The sequence below is a fragment of the Talpa europaea genome (assembly GCF_964194135.1).
Source record: "Talpa europaea genome assembly, chromosome: 4".
Classification (NCBI taxonomy): domain Eukaryota; kingdom Metazoa; phylum Chordata; class Mammalia; order Eulipotyphla; family Talpidae; genus Talpa; species Talpa europaea.
In genome coordinates, this window is record NC_140070.1 from 107,460,170 (window position 1) to 107,485,970 (window position 25,801).

The following is a 25,801-nucleotide window of genomic DNA, read 5'->3' on the forward strand; positions in this document are numbered from 1 at the left end:
TTTACTGAAATACACTGCTAAGGGGTACAATGGGCAAGACTGGAGAGGTCTGCTGTGCCATATATGGGTTAACTGCCTGGCTGGGAATTGAACTCAGGCAATAGAGTCTTTTTTTAAACTGCTTTAATTTCCTTTTTATATGTCTATTTTTAAAGTAGTTTTTAATAAAAAATATAAGTGTTACTAGAATCTGACTCTTTGATGGAAGGATGTGATATTTTATAGAACTACCTGAAAATTATTTACTTTGTTTACCTTCTAATTGTTTAATGTTGTATTTTATTTTTTAGATCCTATTTGACCAAACTCAGAGATCAATTAAGGCACAACTTCAAAACTTTGTTAAAGAGTAAGTTAATTGCAGTGAGGAATAAAAAGAACAGCATCTAGCTAATGATCATGTTTGGGAGTTGGTATCTTTTTAATGAAATTATGGACCATGAATTCTTGAAAATATTTGAGGTTTTTTTTTTTCTTTTGTGAAATGTATATTGCATTTCTTTCAAATTACTCTGTAAGGGAATCAGAGTTAATGTCTTTCATTTATACTATGAAATATATGTTCAGGTCATATAACTAGAATTGCTTTGGGTTAAAAATATTTCAATGTAAATAAATGGTCTTTCAAAAACAAAGCAAGTCCCAAAAGTGGTTGAAATATTATTAGTTTATTATAGTTGAGACTAATTTTTCCATTGTCTTAGTATAATATGGAATTTTATTTGAAGAAAAAAATAACGGAATATGTGAGGATGAATAATGAAAATACATTCTTTTTGCCACATAAGTCTTTTCTGCCACATTCATCCCATTTTATATGTGAAATAAAATGAAGCTAGAAATAAAAAAAATCTGAATTTTCCAGATAGGAAAGTTTTCTTTTTCTATATGAATAATTGTTTTCTCTTTTAATTCCTGACTGAAACTATGAACTATATAAAATTACAGATAAATTATGATACAGCATTCAGGATTAATTATAGACATTATAAGCTATAAATAGTGTCATATCTCATGAAGAAAATTCACTGCTATCTTAGGAGGTTAGAATTGTATTAAGGGTGATATTTTGCAGATTCTTTATAAGTTACTTCACAGTAAACTAGGTTTCAGAATATCCTGGCTTCTAAAAAAATAAGGCTTTTTACAAAAAGTTAAATTTTTCTTAAACATATTTTATTATTTTTAAATCATTTGTCATCAAATTATTTTGCTTAGTCCCTTAGTAGAAAAAGTAAAAGGTTGTTATGCGACTTACCCTTAGATCATTAATAAATCAAGGGTTTTAGATTTCAGTCTTTGAAATGAAATGGTTATTGTTTCTCTTTATTGGTACAATTCTTTTAGAAAGCACTGTGTTGTATATGTTTTAAGAATACATTTATGCTCTTTTACCCAGTAATTCCTTCAGCAAGAAATGAATGTATCTTGAATTGTGAAATATATACTATCCATAGTAGTAAAATTAAGGGCATGTCTTAAAAAGATAGTCGTCAGATTTCTAGTATTTATCCCAAAGACCAGAATAGTTATCTCTGGAATTTGCTTTTTTTTTTTTTTTTAAGTTTTATTTATTCATGCATGCAAGAACTGGGGTACAGGCCAGATTTGTGGGAGGGTGAGAGGATTCACCAGAGACAGAGCAGGAAACAGAACAGGCAGACTGAAATACACTGCTGAAGGGAGCAGTAGGTGAGACAGGAGAGGTCTGCCACTGCCATGTGGGATTCTTGCCAGGCCAGCCGGTAATCGAACTGGCGCTGCAGAGGCTGAGGACAGCTTCATAGCGCTGTGCTCAACTGCCTGTGCCACCAGGGGAGGCTCGAATTTGCATTTTCAATAGGCTTCTTACAGTGATTCTTATGTATACTACTGTTTGAAAATCATTTGGTTAGAGAAGGTAAATGTCCTGAGATTGTTTTTGGGATAAAAAAAATTAACTTTGCTTTTTATGTTTCTTAAGTGTTAATTTGATAATTTAGTTTCACCTCAAATTTCACATATTTATTTTTTTTTTTAAAGAAGTGCTTTTTTTTTTTTTTTATAGAGGCATGTTTATTTATTTATTTATTTGTTTGTTTGTTTATACATGCACTGGGTACAGTCAGAAGCGCGGGAGGGTGAGAGAATTCACCAGAGCCAGAGCGGGGAGCAGAGCAGGCAGAAGGACTGAAGTACACTGCTGAGGGGAGCAGTGGGCGGCAGGAGAGGTCTGCGCGCCATGTGGGACCCTCCTCTGGTGGCCGGGGAGCAGCCGGGGATCGAACCGGTGCCGCAGAGGCCGCGGGCAGCTTCGCAACCCAGCGCTCAACCTCTGCGCCACCAGGGAGGCCCAAATTTCACACATTTAAAGAAGGAAATGTTAGCTGACTATATTGGAAATGATTTATCGTTGAGAAACAATATATATTTTAGTTGGAAGTTCTGTTGGAATGTCAATATATAGTGAATCAAATAGAGAAGCATAAGAATTAAATTCTAAATGTTATGTTCCTAAAGTTTTTGATCAAGATAGTTTTATGAAAGTTTCACAAATGTTTTATTTTTTAGAGATCTTAGAAAATTCAAAGATGCCAAGAAGCAATTTGAAAAAGTCAGTGAAGAAAAAGAAAATGCATTAGTAAAAAATGCTCAAGTACAAAGAAATAAACAGCATGAAGTTGAAGAAGCCACAAACATTCTCACAGCAACAAGAAAATGTTTTCGACACATAGCCCTTGACTATGTACTACAGGTATATTTATTGTTTCCAAAAAATGCTTATTAAACATGTCATTACTTTTGAATAATTGTACTGAAAAAGATAAACCAATACTTTTTTAGTTTAACATTGAACCATGATTTTTTGTGAAAAATTGTCATTGACCTGTGTGTCTATCCATATATGCACATATATCTATGTGGATATGTGTATACCTTTGATTCTTAGTTCTTTCCCTTTTCACTTACCATTAAACTTTCCTCCATTTTTAAATGCTATAAAAAGCATTATTTAAAAATTTTTTTTTGTTTTTTTTATTTTATAAATTTTTTTCATCGTTCTTCATTTTTGTACAATGTATGCTTTCTCCTCTTGTTTGTAGTTCCTGTGAAATTCCCACCACCAATTCACCTGTGTACCATCACTATAGTCCCTTGTGCTCCTCCCACCCCTGTTTTGATCCTACTCCCTTCTGCCCCTGCAGAATATCTCTGGTTTATAGTTACTTGTTGATTTTGATTTTCACTTTATTATAATTACTTTTTTTATAAAAAGCATTTTTAATTGTGGTATTTTATTTTATGGAATTGCTGTGTCAATTTAATTAATATTAAATTTTTAGACATTTATAGTGTTGCCAGTTTTTACTGGCAATGCTTATATTTTCAGTAATTTTAAATGATAATAACATTTTTGTATACAATTCTTTAGCCACATTAATGATTACTTCTTTAGAACAGATAGATGCTTAGAGGTACTTAGACTCACCATGTTGCTGAAGGAAAATATTTCTAGAAATAGTGTTCTTATATTTGTACTAGGTGCTTTTTAAAACTGGAGAGGTTGGTTTTTGATAGGTTGCTTGGTGATTTTCTGGTCTAATGTATAATTGAAACTAGTGTGAATGTGATCGATCTGTAAAGGAATTTGAGACAAAAATGAAGGCATGCTTTATACATTGTTTTACATGTACATTATGTCTTCCTATATTATCATGGAGTGTGAAGCCTGAAATTTCAATTTTTTTTTTTGTTTTTTTACTTTTTTTTGACATTTCATGGAAATTTTTACCCTGAAAAATTTAACAATGCAGACATTTTTAAACAGGTAACTTCTGTTTTTCAGTTGACAGTTAACAATTTTGAAATTCAAATTCTTCTTATTTGGGTTATCAAAAAATTAATGGAGGGAAAGTTTACATAGATTCCTGTCCCCCAATCAACAATTTTCTTTAATTAGTATTCAGAAAAAATAGGAAAAACTAGCATTTAAATTTCCTTTGCAAAGAAAATAAATAACTTTTACATAACAGTGTTATTTTTAGTATCTGCTATGGCCTCCTCTTTTGAATTGACTTCCCCCACAACCTCCTCTGGAATACCAGTAAAGCTTAAAAATTTTAAAGCTTAGGGAATTATTTTGTCCAAATTTCTTTTTTAGAAAACAACACTGGAGTCCCTAGAAATTGTTGATTCAGTGATAATCGCAGAGTATTTCTTAAAAAATATATTAGCAACCATATGTAAATCAGTGATTAAAACCTATTTAGATAACTGTGTAAAACAGTAGAAAAAGGCTTTTAGATTTTTTCTATTATGTTCCTGTTCAGTAAGTGGGAAGTTAAATTTTTAAAAACGAACTATAGTCCATAGTCAATTTATTAATGAAAGATTTCTAGAATGGAATCCTGTAGTTCCCCCTTATCTGTGTTTTCCTTTCTTCTCATTTTTGCTTTCTATGGTTTTGGTTAACCATAGTCAGCCATGGAATGAAAATATGAATGATTTTATATTCTGAGAGAGAAAGATGAGACCACTTTCATGTAATTTTCTCTATATTTATTCTTACAATTGTGCTCTTGTTAGTTATTATTAATTTCTTACTGTGCCTAATTTATAAATTAAACTATCGTTTGTATGTGTAGGAAAAAGCACAATGTATAAAGGTTCCTGTACTATTCATGATTTCATTCGTCCACTAGAGGTCTTGGGGCATATTCTCTGTGTCTGTATTTCCCATCTCTTATTACCTACTTTACATTCATACTACTTCCTTCCATTAGTATGAGTCCTCAGTCTTTCTATTGCGTTCCACTGAAAAGGCTTATTTAAGTTTTTATTCATTAGATTAGTTTTTAGTTTTTATCTAATTTATCTGTTCTCTTTCATTAAAGTGGCAGAGACCACATTCTTCTTCTTGAAACATACTTTTGTCTTTATCTCATATTACTTTAGGTCATCATCTTTTTTTAAATTGAAGTAATGTTGGTTTACAATATTGTTGGTATTTTGGAAATAAAGGACACTTCTCTGCCCTACTCAGATATCACCACCATACTGTACTTGTTCCAAATCGCCCATAGTCCAGCACCACAGCCCACTGTATTCCCTTCCGTCTTTGGACTCCCAACACCCCCTCCTACCCCCTAGTCTTCAGTTCTAAAGTAAACTTTCAAGGGTAGTTTTTAAGCTTTTTTTTTCTTTTGACACATTGGATGCTTTATATTCTACATATGATACCATCTAGTATTTATTTTTCTCCCTATGACTTATTTAATTTAGCATTATCCCTTCCAGCTCATTCCAAGTTGTTGCATATGGCATGAGTTTATCTGTTTTGATTGCTAAGTAATATTCTAATTTGTGGGTATATCTATATATATGGATACACAACACACCTAAGTTCCAAAGATAAATATAGGTTCAATGTTACGGGCTGGAAAACAGTCCTACAAGTGAATGGGTCATCCTCTTAACTTCTATTTCTTTTTAGTTTCTACCAGGGGCTTCTCCCCTTTGTCCACCTTTTCAGTATCTCTTTTAGAGTTCTAGTGTTGGTACCTTTACTTTGTAATATCCCTGACAGTTTCATCATATCCCTTGCTTGAAGTGCTACCATGCATAGATTACAAAATCTATTTTTCACAGAGGTATCCCATTCCTACTGTGTCCAAAATTGAAATATGTTGTCTTCCTAAATAGCTGCATTACCTGACTGTTGTTACCTTTTCATTCAATTATAGAAATTTAACATTGGAGAGTTACATTAGATGTTCTTCTCATTCTCAACTGCTATATCTAATAACCAAAAAAACTGCCTTGAAAAATCCTCTTTTATATTTCTTAAATCTGTTATTTCTCATCCTTGCTGCAGCTCTAATACCTGTCCTCTTGTCTAAAATAGTAAGACAATTTCATAAAATTTGTCTTCCTTGAATTTCTTTTACCTAGCCCATTTCTAATTCATTCTTGTTCTGTGTTCAAAGTTACTCACATTTCTCCAGGCAACATGAATTATTCTTGCCTCTGCCTTATTTATGCTGGTGTAATATTGTCATATACATTGCAGCTAGAGAACTTGTCCATTTATTGCAATTACTTATATGTTTATTCTTCTCCTACATTGTATCTCATCTTTGTAATCCAGTGCTTGGAAAATAGATAAGTAATTTTTTTTGGTAAAGATTGAATGGTTCAGCTATACATTTTATTTAGAGAGGGGATTTAGCTAATCTTTTTTTCCCCCAGAATTACACATTATATGTAAATTACCTATTTCCTTTGGTGTCTATCCAGTAGTTTTAAGCTGGGACCTATTTATTTCTCTCCAATATGGTTATAAACTTGTCTGATTTTCCTGATGAGAACCATTGTTTTATTATATGGCTAATGTGTCTACTTTATAGAATATAAGTAATAAATTTACAAATTTGTAAAGTTTACTGTGCTTTAGCATTAGATCTACTTTTTTTCCAAGTAAATGCTGTTTTTCATTGCCAAACCAAAAAATAAACAGTAAAACAGGCAATTTAACATTTGTCAAGATTTGAATAAAAGTTACTTGCAGCCTACTTGTTTACATTAGAGCATTAGAAGGTTAATATGTTTTTTTAATATTTTATTTTATATAATTCTTACATCATTTTTCATTTTTGCACAATGTATGCATTTTCATTTTGGTTATATTCCCCATACAATTGCACCCTCCCTTATTTTGACCCTTATCCTTCCTCTCCTAGCAGTCCCCCCCCCCACCCTGTAGTGTGTCTCTGGTTTATAGTTGCTTGTTGATTTTGATTTTTACTTTGTATTAATTAGTTAGAAAGTTAATATTTTAAAGTGAAAAATGAATAGGAGTTGATCCGGATGTGCAATAGAAAACTAGTGCTTAGTAAAGTTATTTAGATTTTTTTTGACCTGTTTTTTGTCTTCTGATTTGGGCTTTAATATTTTCTTATAAAATAACAGAATATTCAATGGAAAGGACATCTGAAAAAGTCAGATATTCTGATAGTTGGGGGGGAGTCAGATATCCTATAATGTTTTGACATTATTAGTAAAGAGTGAATGATTCTTTTCTTTTATAGATATTTTATTTCATGAAGCTGATATGAAAGAATAGACAATAAAATACTGTTAATTTCTGGAGTTGGGAAAGATCCCATAAAAGGCAAATTTCATAATTTATATGTATTTTGATAATTATCATTTAATTAAAATAGTTATTTAAGTTCTATGAATTTATTTAACAACTATTTATGAAATGCTTACTATGTGCCACTGGGGGAATAGAGCTGGGAATAAGAGCTTATATTTTACTGGGGAAAAGACATAAATGAATGAATATATGAATGGATGAATAAAATTAGTTATAGGTGCTGTAAAGAAAATAAATAGGGTAGATGTACAGAGTGCATGAATGCTTGCTTTAGACCTTCGTGAGGAGGGGATATATAAGCTGGGACCTGGTTAGTAAGAGAAAAAGTTTCCAAAAATCTTGAAATTTTTTTATTTGCTATTTTGGAAAAGTGTTAAGCCACTGGATAAGCAACTCTTGGAATACTGCATCACGGATTAGTTTTTAAAATCATGAATGATTAACTAATGCATTTTCCCTCAGATTAATGTTCTTCAATCAAAAAGGAGATCAGAAATTCTAAAATCAGTAAGATATTTATTGAAATGTTTTGAATATTTTAATATGAAACTAAATGTATATATTTGTTTAAAGCAGAATCATATCTAATGTGTATATGTGTGGTATATATAAATAGGTATATATGTATATATATTTACTTATCTATTCTGGGTTCATAATTAATCTTCTTACTGACCTTTATTTGTGTTTCTTTCTTTCTTTCTTTCTTTTTTTTTTAATAGAGGCATGTTTTATTTATTTATTTTATTTGTTTGTTTGTTTTGTTTGTACATGCACTGGGTACAGTCAGAAGCGCGGGAGGGTGAGAGAATTCACCAGAGCCAGAGTGGGGAGCAGAGCAGGCAGAAGGACCAAAGTACACTGCTGAGGGGAGCAGTGGGCGGCAGGAGAGGTCTGCGCGCCATGTGGGACCCTCCTGCGGTGGCCGGGGAGCAGCGGGGATAGAACCGGCGGCACAGAGGCCGTGGGCAGCTTCACAAACCAGCGCTCAACCGCTGCGCCACCGGGGAGGCCCTCTTTTTTTTTTTTTTTTTTAAAGATTTATTTATTTATTTATACAAGCACTGGGTACAGTCAGAAGCGCGGGAGGGTGAGAGAATTCAGCAGAGCCAGAGGAGAGAGCAGAGCAGGCAGACTGATGAAGTGAAGTACACTATTGAAGGGAGCAACGGGCGGCAGGCAGGAGAGGTCTGCGTGCCATGTGGGACCCTCGCCCTGCAGCCGGGGATCAAACCTGCGCTGCAGAGGCTGTGGGCAGCTTCGCAACCCAGCACTCAACCGCTGTGCCACCGGGTGGGGGGGGCCCTATTTGTGCTTCTTATATGTAACTTAATACATTTTTGTCTCTTGTGTGTTATTTATATGTATCTCATATAACTGAACTTAAAGCAACATTTAATTTAATTTAGTACATTTCATACATGTATTTGAGATTGAGGACATACAAAAATAGTATCAGTTAGATAAATTTTCCATTAGGGTTGTAGATGATCTATTGACTTTTTGGTTTGTTCTTTGGTGTGCAGTTAGAAAACTAACGGGGGCCTTCATGGTGGCGTAGGGGTTATTTTATTTTATTTTTTTTTTTGTCTTAACACTAACAGGGAAGTGGGCTGGGGATGGTGGTGAAATGATATTTAACTCATTCCTGTTTTGAGAACCTTGGAAATTATTTCGTCTCTCTGAATTTGTTCATTGAAATTATTTTTTTTCTTGAAAGCATATGCTTAAATTGCTTTTGATAGTACTCCCTAGCTAGCTTTTACCTAAATTCTGTCTGTATTTTTTTATTTCTTATTAGGTAAGTCCATTGTATTTCCAGTTTTTCTCCACCTCCTTTTCCAGATTGAGAATAATGTATGTTAATAGTAGAAAATTGGAAACTAAAATGTATGAAGAAAAAAAAATAACAGTGTTCCTACTACCGAGGGCACTCTGTTAATATTTGGCATATCTTTGTCTTTTTCCTTCTTTCTGTGTGCATGTGCTTATGTGTATACTTTTTAAAATATTTTATATAATTCTTACATCATTTTTCATCTTTGCACAATGTATGCATTTTCATTATGGTTATATTCCCCATACAATTGCACCCCCCCTTATTTTGACTCTAGTCCTTCCTCTCCCCGCCCTTCCTCCCCCTCTCCCCCCCCATGTGTCTCTGCTTGTGTGTATACTTAACACATATTAGTACCTTTTAAAATTGCAAACTTGCATTTACACAATAGGAATCATTCATACATGCTGTTTTGTAACTCTTTTTTACTAATACATAGTAGAGTCACCATGTGTAGTTAAATATTATTTATTTACTGGTTACTTTTGTGGCCTGTAGAATTCTATCATGTGAGTATATTCCAGACGCGGGCATAGTTTTTTTTTAAAGGAAGAGATAATAAATATGGTAGGTTCGATGGCCCATATGGTTTCTGTTGCAACTACTCAATCCTACTGATGTAATGAGAGAGCAGCCATAGACAATTTGTAAGTAAAGAGCTGTATTTCAAATCAAACTTTATTTGTAGATGCAAAGATTTGAATTTCATATAATTTTCATGATAGATGAATTTTGATTTGATTTTCTTTCCATTATTAGATATGATAAACCATTGTTAGTTCATTGGCAATTCAAAACTAGTTGGTTGGGCTGGATAAAGCCTGCATACCATTGTTGACCTTGAATATACTATAAATATACTATAAACACTTTGAATATACTATAAATTTATCCATCAAATGCATAATTAATTTCCATGCTTTTGATATTAAAACATAACATAATAGTGGTCATTCTAATGAATAATATGATTATTTTCTTAGGATAGATTTAGCAAGAGATTAGTCAAAGAGCTTAAACATGTATTAGGACTTTAGAAATTGTTACCGTACTGCAAACATTATATATTTCTACTAACAATGTGAGAAAGAACATTTCCCATCTATACTGGCTAGGAGTTTTCTCATCATATCCACAATTTGGTAGATAGAAAATGTGATCCCATTGTTCAATTTTGCATTTCTTTAATACAAATGAGTTGGAATGTTTCCTACTCTAATCGTTTTTTTGTCCACTGAGTTCTCGGTTTATGTTCTTTGTCTCTTGTTGGTATATTCATTTTTGAGATTTGTAGCATCTCATATATTAAGACAGTCCTTTCGCATGTGTATTTTACTAATTCATAGTGTATCTTTTAAATACATTTACTATATGTTTTGATGGCAGACATATTTCACATTTTAATTGCAAGCCTATCTATTACTCTCCTTCCTCTTTTTTTTAAATATAACTTATTTTTAAAAATTACTTTCACAAAGTTGACAACCATAGTTATCTAATGCCAGAATAAGCTTTTAGTGAGCTTTGTCCATTTGTCTTTGTATTCTTATTTAATTGGTTTTTTTTTCTCTTTAAAAGATTTCTTTTGAGGGCCTCCCCAGTGGCGCAGCGGTTGAGGACTGGGTTGCGAAGCTGCCCGCAGCCTCTGCAGTGCTGGTTCGATACCCGGCTGCTCCCCGGCCACGGGAGGAGGGTCCCACATGGCGTGCAGACCTCTCCTGCCGCCCGCTGCTCCCCTCAGCAGTGTACTTCCGTCCTTCTGCCTACTTTGTTCCCCGCTCTGGCTCTGGTGAATTCTCTCACCCTCCCGCGCTTCTGACTGTACCCAGTGCTTGTACAAATAAACAAACAAATAAATAAATCTTTAAAAAAAAAAAAAGATTTCTTTTGAGGAATTCTTGAGTGTGAAGGACCTTATGGCCATTTTAGGTTTTCAGAGAATTTAATAGATACCTCTTCTTGCTAAAAATAGCATGGATATATATATATTTGGAAGTTTCTTTCAATATTTTAATTGTTTAATTTCTTCCCATGTAAAAGGCTTAATACAAATAAGGGTATATTTTTCTCTCATGAATAGATTAAATATAGGAAAACTTGGAAAAGCTCTCAACCCATTAAATGGCATTTTTAAATTTTTGGAGTGAATATTAAAGAAACCTTTAAATTGGCAAAGTCTGTTGACTCATTTTATTTTGGAATCTTGAGGGTTAAAAGTGAGCATTTCTTTTTTTTTTTAAGATATATTTATTTATATAAGAATTGGGGTACAGGTCAGAAGGGTGGGAGGGTGAGAGAATTCACCAGAGACAGAACAGGCAGACTGACCGAGAGCACTGCTGAGGGGAGCAACGGGCAAGGCAGGAGATGTCTGCAGCATGGCCATGTGGGTTTCTCCCTGGCAGGCTGGGAATTGAACCGGCGCTGCACAGGCTGCGGACAGCTTCACAGTGCAGCACTCAACCCCCTCTGCCACCTCTGGGGCGCCGAGCATTCCATTCTTGTACAGTGTAAAGTGTTCATGATTGTTTTATTTTGACAGCTTCATATTTACCCTTCTAACCTTTTAGTGTCTTATTTGTAAGGTATGACTTTGCCAATGGGTTTGATTGAAAGACATGAAGATATTCTAAATATACCTAGGAAAATGGCAAAGCTATTGAAAACTTGATTCTTTGAATTATTACTATGTAAAGTTTGATCATCCAGATAAGCCAAACTACTAAAATTTGGGGCCTTATTAAGATTTTGAACTTGGAAATTTCTTTTAAATGGAATTTATTGTCATATGTAAATATGAGAATATATTACTGAATTATTCTTTTAAGAAAATGACCCAGTTTAATTTTAGATTGGTTTGGCTTTTTGAGCTGTTGTGGAATAATTTTTAATCATTAGATAGTTCTCTACCAAAGTCCATTAAGCACTCTCTTCTTTTTTGCTCTCAGATGCCTTAGCAGTGGATACAATGTGGAAACACACATCTGAGGAGATGTGAACTTATGGCTCTAAATTGTATTGTAATTAATTGTATTGTAATGTTGTTACCTAAGAAAACCAAAACACTGACTAGGATCAATATTTTTTGTTTGTCTAAGAATTAATTTTAACATGCTTATCTTTTTTTTCTCTTATTAGATGTTATCCTTTATGTATGCCCATTTGGCCTTTTTTCATCAAGGATATGATCTATTTAGTGAACTTGGGCCCTACATGAAGGATCTTGGTGCACAGGTAATCTTTTTTATGGTTATATATTGATAACTGTATTTTTTTTTTTTTAAGGTACAATTGGCTTATACCATTATGTTGATTTCAGGTGCATAGCATAAAGACTCGTTATATGTATATATTGTGAAATGACCACTCTAGTCTACTTAACATCCATCATCACATATAGTTACAAATTTTTTTTCTTGTGATGAGAACCTTTAAGGTTTACTCTCTTAGTAGCTTTTACATATCTAATACAGCATTATTAACTATAGTTAGCATGTTGTGGGGTCCGCCTTCATGACTTATTAATTTTATAACTGAAATTTTGTATCTTTTGACCACATCACCCATTTTTTCCACCCTCTAGCTATCCCCAATCTGTTTGTTCTCTGTATCTATAAGTTTATTGAATAATATTCCATGCTGTGTGTGTGTGTGCGTGCACGTGCGTGTGTGTGGTCACACCACATTTTCTTTATCCACTCACATATCCATGTACTTTTATGTTTTTTCCATGTCTCAGGAAGCTCTAGCATACAGGTGACAAGACTGCCAGTCTTCGTATTTTCCCAACTCCAACCTTCCCATGCCCCACCATGTTAAAGATATCTAATAAGAGAAAAAAAACATCTAATAAGAGAAAAAAAAGATAAGCATGTTAAAATTAATTCTTAGACAAACAAAAAATATTGATCCTAGTCAGTGTTTTGGTTTTCTTAGGTAACAACATTACAATACAATTAATTACAATACAATTTAGAGCCATAGTACATCTGCCCCAATAGAGAGAGAGAAACTTCCCAAGATGCATTAGAGGAATTTACTACCAGTTTAGCAGGCAAAAAATCATCACTTAAATTGCAGTTCTGTTGTGGCAGAAGATACTGCTATGTGAGTTCATACATATTAATTTGACTCTTGAGGGCTGCATTGCACTGTGCTTCAATCTGAATGAATGACTAATAATTTGTCATTTAATTAAGATTATAAAACCATGGTATAATGGTTATTCCACTCATTCAGTATAAAAAACTATATAACTTTCTTAGTGTAGCATGTGCCAGCATTACCCACTAAATCAGTGTTGTATGCTACTATAAGGTATGAATGTATTACATCTTAAGGTGGAGTTTAGTGTAATTGTCATCTAAGTCAAACATTTGTAATAGTGGTAGTTTTGTTTCAGCGTTTTTTTCTTTTCATCCTTTATAACTATCTGGTAATATTAAGATGATCCTGTGTATAGAATTATTTTCCTATAGGGAAAAAAATTTGTGCTAATGAGTGTATAAATGATCAAATACTTTAAGATTTTTTAAAAATTTAGTTTTTAAAGCTTATCAAAACATTTGTACATATTTTTCTCCACAATCCTGTTGCTATTTACATTTTTATTCATTTATCATACATATATTAATCAGAGATGATGGAGGTTCAAAGATGAAGCAACGTACTGATGTGTCTAGAGGAGTAGAACTATGTCATGAAGTATTATTTTATAGTCTGGTTGTTTATTATTCAAGTGAAGAGGAGTTTAAGAAGCCACTGCATTTGTAATGATACTGGAAATTAGATTATTTCCTTTTAATGAAAAAATTATCTTTTTGATGGAAAGGATTAGGAAACAAATGGGATTTTTTGACTTTATAAGTTTTTTTTATCTTTATAGACGAACCTTTGTTATTGGCGATTTTGTATCCTGGTCTTACAAATGAATGCTATCCTGTTGCTCTTGTTGTTGTTGTTATTATTATTATTATTACTATTATTGTTTTTTTAAAAGATTCATTTATTTATGTATAAGAACTGGGGTGTAGACCAGAGTTGTGGGAGGGTGAAAGGATTCACTAGAGAGAGTGGAGAGCAGAAAAACTGAAATACACTGCTGAGGAAGGCGGCAGGCTAGACAGGAGCAGTCTGCTGAGCCATGTGGGTTGCTTCCTGGCTGGCTGGGGATGGAACTTGTGCTGCAGTGGTCAATGATAGCTTGATAGTGCTGTGTCTTTAACTCCTGTGCCACCCGGGAGGCCCTACTATTAATGTTACTTAGATTTCTCTTCTATCTGGTGAATTATTTTTTCTACCGCTGAGATTTGATTATGACATTAGGAAGCCAACTGGAAAACATGCAGCATCTTGAGTCTTTGAAAGTGTCTGTCACCTTGAATATGGGAGGACTAGGCTGCACTAACTTGGCTGCTTCTTTTACTGTTTGGGGAAAACAAGTCACCATTCTGTCTTCTTCCTGTCTTTGATTGTGACTACCAGAATCGCTGAGTAGGTCAGGCAACTTAAGCTAGCATCATTTTCCTTATGCAAAGAGTGACATGTTATCACTACTGTGCCTTTGACAAGGCTTCCTGTCACATTCGCTGGGCACCATGATTGTTCTTAGAAATATTTCCCCTCAAGGAGTTATAGACCTTTATAAAGAGAATTTGATACCAGGGTGGAAGAAAAGAACTTCCATATTAAAATTGTAAATGCCCTTAAAGTAAATTTAAATACCCTTGAAGTAAAATTAATTTGCCTCATTGGGAATAGAATTTAAAAAGATAATCTTGACCTTTTTTTCTTTTATATGTTTAAAACTGTATAATTTTTACTTTACCCCCTTGATAGTTGGATCAACTTGTTGTGGATGCAGCAAAGGAGAAAAGAGAGATGGAGCAAAAACATTCCACCATTCAACAAAAGGTACTTTCGGGGGGGAGGAGGGGGAATAAAGGGGATTAATTCCCATTTAACACAATTGTTTGGTTATTTGTTCAGTAAGATAACATTGTGTTCCAGCTAATCCTTTCAGTTTTAATAATTGTGTAGATAAATTCCTCCCTTTATGTGAAAAGTAAAATGTTTTTCAGATGTTCAGGCATGTATTTTATTCTTTCACATCTCTTAGGGTTGTTCACATCATTCAGTATCAACTGATGTAGTAGTGACTCTTAGTTAGGATTTAAAGCACTATTCATAGTTTTAATTAATTACCACTAGTTCCTATAAAAGTGTGTGTGTGAGAGAGGGCAGGGAGGGATCAGAAGACCACTTTAGCATCAAGTATGTATCTGGTATTAATGACTTTTCAGCATGTGCACTCTTAAGGCAGTGCTCTCACACTCACGTGATGGCCACATTTCACTTGCATTTCTTGTTGATTTGTCAAGTCTAGCTAAAGTAGTATTTGAAAACATACTTTTTAAAATAAAAATTTAAATATGAAATAGTTTTAATTTCAGTATGCTAAAAGTTTTGAATATGACATACCTGGTACTATCCTAATAATATTTTATCTTACATAGTTAGTAATATTTTTTGTGTATTCACCTGAAAATAAAAGGAATTAGAGTTTCAATGCAATAATAAGTATATGACAAAATGCCTGCTAGTATTGCTTTAAGAATATTTACTGGTATTGAGCTGTCAAATCAACTTTATTATCATCTACTTAGAATTTAAAATGTCAGTGAACTACATCTGACATAGAATGTCATTGGGAAAAAAATGAAAGTGAAGTCAATACTAAACATAAGGAAAATTTTATTTGTGATGAGTTATTAATACTCAAAGAGAAACATTGTTTAAAAAGGAGATTTTCTACTAGAACATCTTTAAATTAGTTACTTCTACTTATAGTCAAGTAAAATGTTTTGCTTTGTTCAAAGTTGGAATCACTTTTGATTGTATGACTTGTTTTAATGATATTACTATGAAAAGATTGTTAAACTTGGGACTAATGACTTAATTAAAACGAGAGATCAGGATGTTTGTGGAAATATGAATACTTGCCTAAGTTGAATTGTTTAATGACCATTATTATGCATCTTTTACTAGTCTCTCTTTGATATACACAGCTCAGTGTTGTACCTTATGTCCAAAAGTGGTTATTATTATTATTGAATCTAAGGTTGTTTGATTTTAAAATAATAATCAACTATTTTTCTTTAAAGAATTAATGCTAACTTTGCTTGTTATGAATACTTACCTTTTTTCTGCCCTTAAATGCTGACAAAAGGCTGCACTACAGGTAAACAACAACAAAAAAAGAGAGACAGATCCAGTCAGTGTGGTTTTAATTTACATTTTGTTTGCTAGGAAGTTCGGGTACCTTCCCCTGTGTCTATTGGTTATTTGGATATTCTGTTTGTGAGATGTATAGTAGTCTTCATGCCATTTTTTCCATCAAGTTGCTTAACTGTTGAACACATTCTTCAAATATTCTGGGTGTAAGCCCCCTTTTGGGATATATGTATGTGCTTTAAATTTTCACATAGTTTCTTAGTAAGTCTATTATGTTTGGTACTTTTTGTGTCTTGTTTAATAAGCCCTTCCTAACTCAAGATCATGACAGTATATCTTCTGCATAGTCTTCTAAAATTAACACATTTGCCTTTTATGAGAAGATCTTTAATCTATCTGTAATTGGGTTTTTGGTGGTGTGAGGTGGAGATCCAAATACGTTTTATTCTAATATTGGTAGCTAGTTGACCCAAAATCAGTTATTAAAAAGTTTCTTTTAATATTACTTTTCGGTAAATCATTTCCGTACATGTGAGGTTTGTTTGAAGCTCTCTATTCTATTTCATTGGTGTTTTGTCTTAATTGTACTGGTTCTTTGCTGTCTTAATTGTTTTAGCTTTATAGTATTTTGTGACATCCAACAAAGCCAATCTCCTATCTTCTCTTTCTTCAAAAGTGATTGGTTAATTTTTTCATTTCCATATAAATTTTAGGATTTTTTTCAGGTTCCATAAAAATAGTTTTTGGGATTTTGGTTGATTGCATTGTATCTATTCATCAACTTGGGGAAGAATTGATAGGTGCCTTAAGTGTCTTCTAATCCATGAACTTGAAATATTTTTCTGTTTATTTAAATTTTCCCCAGTGTCTTATACTCTTTTGTTAGATTTGTTCCTAGATACTTGTATTGCAAATGTTACTATAAATGTTATCTTTTAGAAACTTCTTTTCTCACTCTTTACTTTTTTTTTTTTTTTGTATCGATTTTTGCAACAGGTAGTCTTATTCACCTCTGTTTAATTCTAATTTATTTCTTCATTCTTTTGGGTGTTCTATATGCCAAATCATATCTTCAAATAATATTTATTTCTTCCTTTTCAATCCTTTCCTATTTGTTTGTAGTCTTGCTGCCCAGGACTTCCAATATAATCTGGAAATGATGGTCCTTGTATCTTGCTGCAGTTTCAAAAGGGAAAGCTGCTTTTAGCAGCTTTGGTCTTCTGGGCCAACCTGGATTTTGCCTTCTAATCTCTGGGCTTCAGATGAAAACTTCAAGTTCTCCTAATTTAGGCAAAAGCCTTTGTAGTGAAAGCTGGCTTCCTTACTCTGTTCACTTCTTTGGCTACCAGTTTCCACTTAATCATTTGCCTTTGGGTATTCCTTCCAATTTTGTCAGTTCATCAATGTATTTTAATTCTAATATTATATATCCAACATTAGTAGTTACTTTCATTATAAATCCATGTAATATGTCATGTTTTAAATATTTATGCATGCATGCAAGGTGAGAGGATTCACCAGAGAGAGTGGGAAGCAGAACAGTCAGATCTACTGAAATACACTGCTGAGGGGAGCAGTGGGCGAGTCAGGAGAGGTCTGCTGCACCGTGTGGGTAGCCCCCTGGCCAGCCAGGGATCAAACTTGTGCTGAAGTGGCAGTAGCTTGATAGCACTGTCTTTAACCCCTGAGGCACCAGGGAGTTCCAATATGTCACATTTTAAATGCTATAAAATATTGATTTTAATGGTAATTTAATTGAAGACAGTTTATCTCAGGAAATAAAGTTGAAAATTAGAAAATACTTAAAATACAGGGCACTTTCAAAGAAATCTTATGTTTTAAGTAGCAGAAAGGTTATTTAAAAACTGCTGATGTTTCAAATGAAACCTGTACTATGTTTCCAAATTCAGTATATCTATTGCTGGCTTCTGGATAAAGATCTGTAATGGAGTCTCAAATAAATTTTAATGATGAAATTAAAATTTTCCTGACTTTTTTCCAAAGGAAAAATAGGAAGAAATGTAGCAATTCATTTAAAGATTTTGTTTAATCTATTTATTTTGGATTACTATCTTTCTATGGTTAAATTTTGAAAGATGTCAGGAGAGTTTTAAATTCTGAATTTAATCTGTTTTCTTTTCCTATCTTTGTAGACTCTTAGATTTGGAAAACCCTTAAGTGATTCTCACTCTGTCTGCACTCCAGTTGCAGGAACCCCACATCCCAGTAGTCTTGACGAGTAGTAGTCAACCTTTGCTCAACTCTTTCTCAAGATAGAAAATTACTGCTTCCTAATAGAATAGTAATGAAAATTTTGATCATTGGGCCAGAAGTAATTTTGAAAGTTCTGAGATTGATTTTTAGAGTTTTAAATTTGGAAATAGTAGCAGTCTTGCATTTTGTTTAAAAAAACTTTGAAGTTCATCAGGAAATATTTTATTTTATTATTATTATTTTTTAAAGTTTATCTTTTTTTTTTTTAAGATTTTATTTATTTATTTATACAAGCACTGGGTACAGTCAGAAGCGTGGGAGGGTGAGAGAATTCACCAGAGCCAGAGCGGGGAACAAAGTAGGCAGAAGGACCGAAGTACACTGCTGAGGGGAGCAGCGGGCGGCAGGAGAGGTCTGCGCGCCATGTGGGACCCTCGCCGGCGGCTGCAGAGGCTGTGGGCAGCCTCGCAACCCAGCGCTCAACCGCTGCGCCACCGGGGAGGCCCCAGGAAATATTTTAAATATAGGATATTGGATTTCAGATCTTTACGAATCCTTGTAGGAATATTGGAAGTTTGAAGTGCATTTGAGTGAAGACTGTAGTGATTAGGATAGAGGTGATGAATAATTTCATAGTTCCCTCTAAAGTGAGTTTAGCATGCCCACTTCAAACTGTGGTTTTCCTTTGCAAAAGTAAATGTTTATAGGTAAAAAAAGGCCATAAATTCCTTACTTTATTTCTGAACTTCCAAATAGTAGAGTTATTACTTTTGTCAGATTAAATCACTTACATAATAATAATATATTTAGAAAAGATTGGTACATTTAAGAAATCTCAAACATGTACACATTCCTTTTAAAAAATTATTAGTGTATGTATTACCATGAAATATTGAGATAAAATGAAAACATTTTAAATGTAGTCCCCTGTATAATATAGTTCTTCCTTTTGTCTATATATGTACATATTATTTTGAAGTTTTAATCACAGTGTATGTACAATTTATGTTTTTTCTCTTTGAGTATATTCTATGTAATCACCTGTGCTTTTATATCAACATCATCTTCAAAATCATCACCACTATTATTGTTGTATAATATTCCACTATTGATGTGTTGAAACAATCCTTTTATTATTGATCATTTAGGCATCCCTTTTATGAATATTGTTGATATAACTATCTTTAAAGCTTTTCTACAATTTGAGCTATTTTTGTAGGGTAAACTTGTTGTTTGGGGAACATCATCAAATCATCTGAACTTTTTTTGTTTTTTTGTTCTAGGATTTCTCCAGTGATGATTCTAAGTTAGAATATAATGTAGATACTGCAAATGGCATTGTTATGGAAGGATATCTGTTCAAACGAGCTAGCAATGCCTTCAAAACTTGGAACAGGTAATATATTTCAAATGCTAGTCTTGATTTTTCCATATTCTCAGTTTTCTGACTTTCCCTGTGATTTGGCAACTCTTTCCTTCATAATACCCTTAAGCCACAGTTCATAGTAGCTTTCCTGAACCCAGTCCTGAATCTTATTGAAGATAAGATTTCCTTTTGGGAAAAGGGACAATGCTAATTCTAAATTATAAAATTTAAGCAAAGTTTAAGTAAGGAAAATTTTTATAATACTTGTTCTGTAATGACTAGATTGTTACTAGGAATGTGAGCTTCCTTCCATGTTTGTTATGAAATAGATTTGATTACAAATTATTAAATATAGTGGGTGGGTAAGATAAATGAACTTTGTTTTTAAGTTTGGGTTCCTCTCCATCTCATGTTTACTTTTTACTTTGTGTTTACATGTGAATCTTTGAGTTAGATGATCCTGATCTTTGCAGTAACTTTAACCATAAATGGGATTTCTGGAAATGGGATTGTTTTTGTATATCAAGTATGTGTGACAGCTGGCACACCTTTTTTCTAAACTTGATGGATACCAAAAGCACTGAATTTTTTTTTCTTAACTGCGTTTTATAAGATATAAAGCCAGCAAATATCTATTAAGTGAGTGATTTATAATTTTTTAAATTATATTTTCTCATGTAGTAATAATAAAGTGAAATAATTTCAGAGATGTAGGCGTTAAAAAAATAGATTGTTATTTCAGGATCATCCTCCTGAATAATAGCTATTAACCTTTTATTCAAAGATGCTTCTCTATGCAATAAAAAAGAATTTTATACTAAATTAGAATAATTTTAGGTTGTGGCTACTTGATTTACTATTATATTATTGGTTGAGTATGTATATTTTATTTACTGCTTGAACAGGATATGAATTCACTTAATGATAGAGAAGATTGTTTTCTTTTTAAAACATGGACATTAACAAAATAGAGTTTTCTTGGTAAGTTTAGTTTGGTATACATTTTCATTAATTTGAATGGAAGCAATTATACTTGGATATCAGTATATTTAATTGAGTTTCAGTGCACTTAATTTGGTTTCTTGGTTTTGAAGTTTTATAGAAAAATTTACTGATATTTTCAAATGTTGTGATATATTGAGCTTTCCTTAGCATTTGATATTGCTGGTGTTAAAATTGTATATGGTTTTTTTTATTAGAAATGATTTTTCCATATGAGAATGAATATAAACTGCAAATAATATAATATGTTTATATTTGCTATTGAACCTCTTTGTATTATGTAGAACTTTAAAAATAATACATGAGTGTAGAAAGACCAAGATAGTCTGGTTAGAAATAATGTTTCTGATTATTGTAAAGTGAAAATGAAAATTATATTCTCTGGGCAGTAAAAGTTAGTACAATGATCTTTTAAGTTTTTCCTGGCAAATTTCCTAGTCACAGTAGGAAGTTGAAATAAAAAAGTGTGATTATCAGATTTTTCTAATAAATAAAGGTTTTTTCAGCCAGTATGGTTTCATGAGGTAATGTTAGAATTGAATTTTAACCTTCAGATTTCAAAACAACCTACTTAAAGTTTAACACAGTGAAAATACAATAAATCCATAGAAACTATACCATTATGTTAAGAAGAAATGAAATGAACTTCCATGGACTTCTCCAATAAGAAATGCTCTCAGACTTCAAAATGAAGCACAGTAAGTGTTAGTGGAAAATTGTGTTGCCATTTAGAGCAATAGACAAAAATTAATTCTGATTTAAGCATGAGCCTTTTCATTTTTCACTATGTGCTTTATGAATTTGATTAATTGGCATAGATATTAAATGTAACTAAAATCAAGTAGGGAATAATTGTAACATTCTCAGCTGTAAACTTGTTAACTACCATTTGCAAAGTGAAAAAGACAATACCTTAAGAAATGAGATAGCTTATTAAAGGAGGAGCCAACTGTATGTAGAGGGATGGTAGTTATTGATTAGAATTAAGGACTGTAGTTCAATTTTTAATTTTTTAGTAAAGTAATGAAGACGTACAGACCATATAACTGGTCTGTGGCAAAACTGAGGCACACAACATTGTGTTTTTACAAATTACTTTGGACATTTCAAGCAATCTATAGCTTGATAAAATATAACTTCAATTATTAAAAAATTAGTTTTAAAATGATTTAAAAATGTATTAACAAAAAAACTTGCATTCTTATGGAAAAATTATGGCTAGCTAATTAATTTCATTTTATATGCCTTTAAATAACATTTTGATGGAAACATCAGTAAAAAATAGACTTGCAAGAAATGTAGCATATCAACATTCTGTAAAACTCTTCACATTCAAAAAAACAAAAGTCAGAACCTAATTTCCTTTAGGTTACAGATCAGTGACTAAAAGGAAGAGGAAGGAGTAAATCTACTAAATGTAACTTAAATTTTTTTTTCTCATTTTCAAGTTAAAAATAATTTAGAATTTATATTGTTTATATGAAGTTTATCAAAATCTAATTTAGGAAATGTCAGCAAATAATTTTCTTTTACCTATTTATAACTTTAAGAGTCTGTCCTACCTCTGTAATTAGTCCTCTGTCCAGTTTGATGTAATATATTCTAGCCTCTGAATAAAATACTCTGTATTTGTGGTATTTGCACCTTAAATTTAAAAATCTAGGAATTCACCATTCAAATATAATGGTTTTTCTGCTCATTGTTTATATATATATATTTTAGATTGTGGATTAATTTTAATTGATTTTTCCCCTTGCAGTCACAATAAAGTACCAATCATAAGATGACAAATTTGCCATTATCTATAGTTTTTTTGAGTAATGGCATATTATATTCTTTAAAAGCAACCTTTTAAAAAGACCTCCTTCCTGAGAGAAATGTGAATATGATTAGGAACAGCAGGTTTATAACCTGCTGTTCTTTGTAAAATCTAAGTATATCTTGACAACATCATTTTGTAACTTGAAATTTAACTGAAGGGATAATGTTTTGTGTGATGTGATTGAAATAAAACAAGGAGTGAAAGTTTTATGGCTTATGTGGATTGTTGAGCTTGTTTCTCATTGGTCTCAGATATCTAGCTTTTGTGTGTCCCATGAGATTTTTATGTCTAAAATACATATTTTTTGGAAGACACATGTGAGATCTACCAAGATAATCTTTTCCATGCAGGTCATTTTCTCATGCTGGCAACTTCACTTCAGGCTCAAACAGTGTTAGTTGGATTACTAGTACTTGTATATTTCTCTTTTTTCCCCAATGGTAAATTCAGAAAAGATGAATGAACAAGGAAAATAAGTGAATATTAGTATTAGTTAGTAATGAGGAATAAAACTAGCTTACATGCTATGATGCTCAGTCACCATTGAACTAGAAAATACAACTAAGCACAAGATGTGTTATCCAGTTTTTTAAAGCATAGTATTCCCTATGCTGCTTGACAAATACTAAGTTTTTTCTTTTATGGCCTCTTTTAAAAAATAAGAAATGTGTATATAGATTGAAGATAAACTCAAGTTATTGTGACCTTCGGGTTTCTGTTACCATTTGATGAAAAGAGGGCGAGCAAGTGGAAGGAAGTCTTACTACTGAAAATACTTTATTATCTTTGAAAGTTTTATTTTGTAATCCACTTTTCTTATAAAAAGTTTTCATTTGTTTCAAGTTTATATAGATATATCTACAGTGATTATTTCCCTTAATTTTTCAAGAGCAGCTTATTAAATTAAGGAAATGTACTGTCTATATGTTATGGCTATGACTGTAGAGACAAAAAATAGTAGTAGAGGGATATGCCTGGTGTGCTCAGTACTATCAGAACTTTCTATACTATAGTACTCAAAGGAAAACTTTGTATATTTCTGAAATATTAGTGTTTCAGATTTCTAAGAGTTGGAATTAATTGTAGAGATGCACATATGTCTAATATGAACAAAATGCAGCAGGTATTTTTTATTATTAGGTTATGAGCTTAAGCTTGTTCCTTTAATTCTTGCTTTATTTTCATATCATGCTAGTCCTTTGCTTATTTTGCACATTTGCATTTTCATTCTTTTACTACCTTTCCCTTTTGTTTTAATCCTGCCCCGTTTTTTCACATGACAGGAAAAAGCCCGATCATATCAGGTACCAAATGGCTTCCTTCCCCTCACCCCTACTTTACTCCAGTTTCCTCTTTGGCACGAGAAAGCTCATAATTAACCTGCTTTTCAGATGGATTACTTGCAATGGATCTAAAGTCTCACATGTTTTAAATTGGGAGGAAAATATAAATGAAATTATACCTTTTCATTGTTTATCTCCTCAATTTGTTTTAATCTGGAAAAGAACATTTGATGTTTATAGTTACTCAAAGAAGGTTTAGATTGAGTTCATATATATTTATAATTTTTAAGGGAAGTAAGCTCGTAAGTGCTTTTTAAAAATTATAAATAGTATCTAAGGATTAGTCCTTTTGGTAGTAACCATATTAGTTATGTTGAAAGAAAACATCAGTTCTTAGATTTTTCTTCTTTGTTTTACCAGTTAGCTCTTTTTTTCTTGTGAAAAATTGAATTTGAAATAAAGGAACATACTATGCAAACTTTTATTTTTGTTAAATGTTCACTTTCTTGGCATCTATATGGATGTGTGCACAAGTCCATCACCAATATCCTTTAGTGATGGAGTGTCTACAGAATTAGAATTTGACTTCACCCATGTTTTTTTAATTTCAAGTGCAGTTCTGGGACTAAGTGATCAAACATGCTAGGAGATTACTGATGTATTATTTTATGTATGTTCCCCCTCCCACCTCTTGCTATTTTGTCATCTGGAAGCTCTCACTGGTATATAAATATTAATATTTATTTAATATTTTGGTCTAAAATCTTTATTGAGTTAATTCAATTTGAGATGGCGATAAAGTGGTTTCTCATTTTCCTTAATGAACCATGAGATTTTCTTTCTGAAAAACTTTTAGATTGTGGTTTTGTAGTTTCTGACTCTTATAGAATGTAGTGTAGCTGTCAGCATTGTGCTTTCCAAAACTTGTCCTTTTGATTTAAATACACCTTTGAAGTATCTTAAAATTGCAGATAACTTGAACTTAAAATATTGAGTATTTTTTAATATTCAGTAGACTAGAAATTGTCTCATTTTTCCTTTTATTATAAATGTCCATAATAGCTGTGATTATTCTACAGATACAATTAAGAATATATTCTATTTTACTTACCTGACTAAAGTCTTGATCAGTATAGATGAGTATAGTTAACTCCTTTTTTATATATTTATTTTTAGGGCAGAGAAGGAGAGTGTTATAAGACAGAAAAGATCTTAGTTATTGAAATTATTTTTCTCCCTAGCATACACATTATGCAAATTTTTGCCTTAGAAGATGTGCTCAAATTAAAATTAATTTGTAGTGTTTTTGTTTTTCCTGAGAGTGCAAAAATTAATGATATGAGAAAGTTACCTAGAAGCAGATAGTTGGGAGAGAAACTGGGTTTCAGAAATATTGATATATGTCATCTATTGAGTTAATAATGAAAGGTAATAGTCTGACAAAAAGTAAAAATTTGTAATATTTTGTTACTATTTTCGGAGGCCTGTATCCTAATATGCAGTAGGTCAAAAGAAATTTATGTTTTGAAGACCTCAGAAGCATGAAAAGTTTACATGGTTATATGAGTGTTTTCCATAGTATAAAAATCTTTGTATTTTTTAATAGCAAATTATATAATGATTTCTATACTAGAAAACATAAGAATTTTCATTAATATAGTTAGTTCACTCTGCTTCAAATTACTTAAAAAGTCACTTTAATCAGTGTCAGAGATTGTTTCCATTGCATGTCATCCCATGTTGGCAGGGCTGTACTATTTTGTTTATAGGTATTTCCTTTAACATTTCTAACCAACTATGTGTCCCAAAGCAAAGAAACCCAGATGTTCTTCCTTTTCTAGCCTCCCTGTTGATGATTTGCATTTAAACTCAACCCACTTGTTTTTATCTAGATGCTTATTTAACA

General features: G+C 32.3%; 1 protein-coding gene across 1 annotated transcript in view; it reads left to right on the forward strand.

The window, feature by feature from the left end:
* Window positions 1-25,801, forward strand: part of ACAP2 (ArfGAP with coiled-coil, ankyrin repeat and PH domains 2) — a gene marked incomplete at its 5' end in the record, with an annotated part of 111,826 nt that overhangs the window by 64,383 nt on the left and 21,642 nt on the right. Inside the window, 6 exons of the mRNA XM_084231659.1 lie at window positions 291-349; window positions 2,551-2,734; window positions 7,601-7,645; window positions 12,114-12,209; window positions 14,814-14,888; window positions 19,706-19,818. Coding sequence (XP_084087785.1) covers window positions 291-349; window positions 2,551-2,734; window positions 7,601-7,645; window positions 12,114-12,209; window positions 14,814-14,888; window positions 19,706-19,818 — 572 coding nt within the window. The remainder of the gene's footprint in view (window positions 1-290; window positions 350-2,550; window positions 2,735-7,600; window positions 7,646-12,113; window positions 12,210-14,813; window positions 14,889-19,705; window positions 19,819-25,801) is intronic.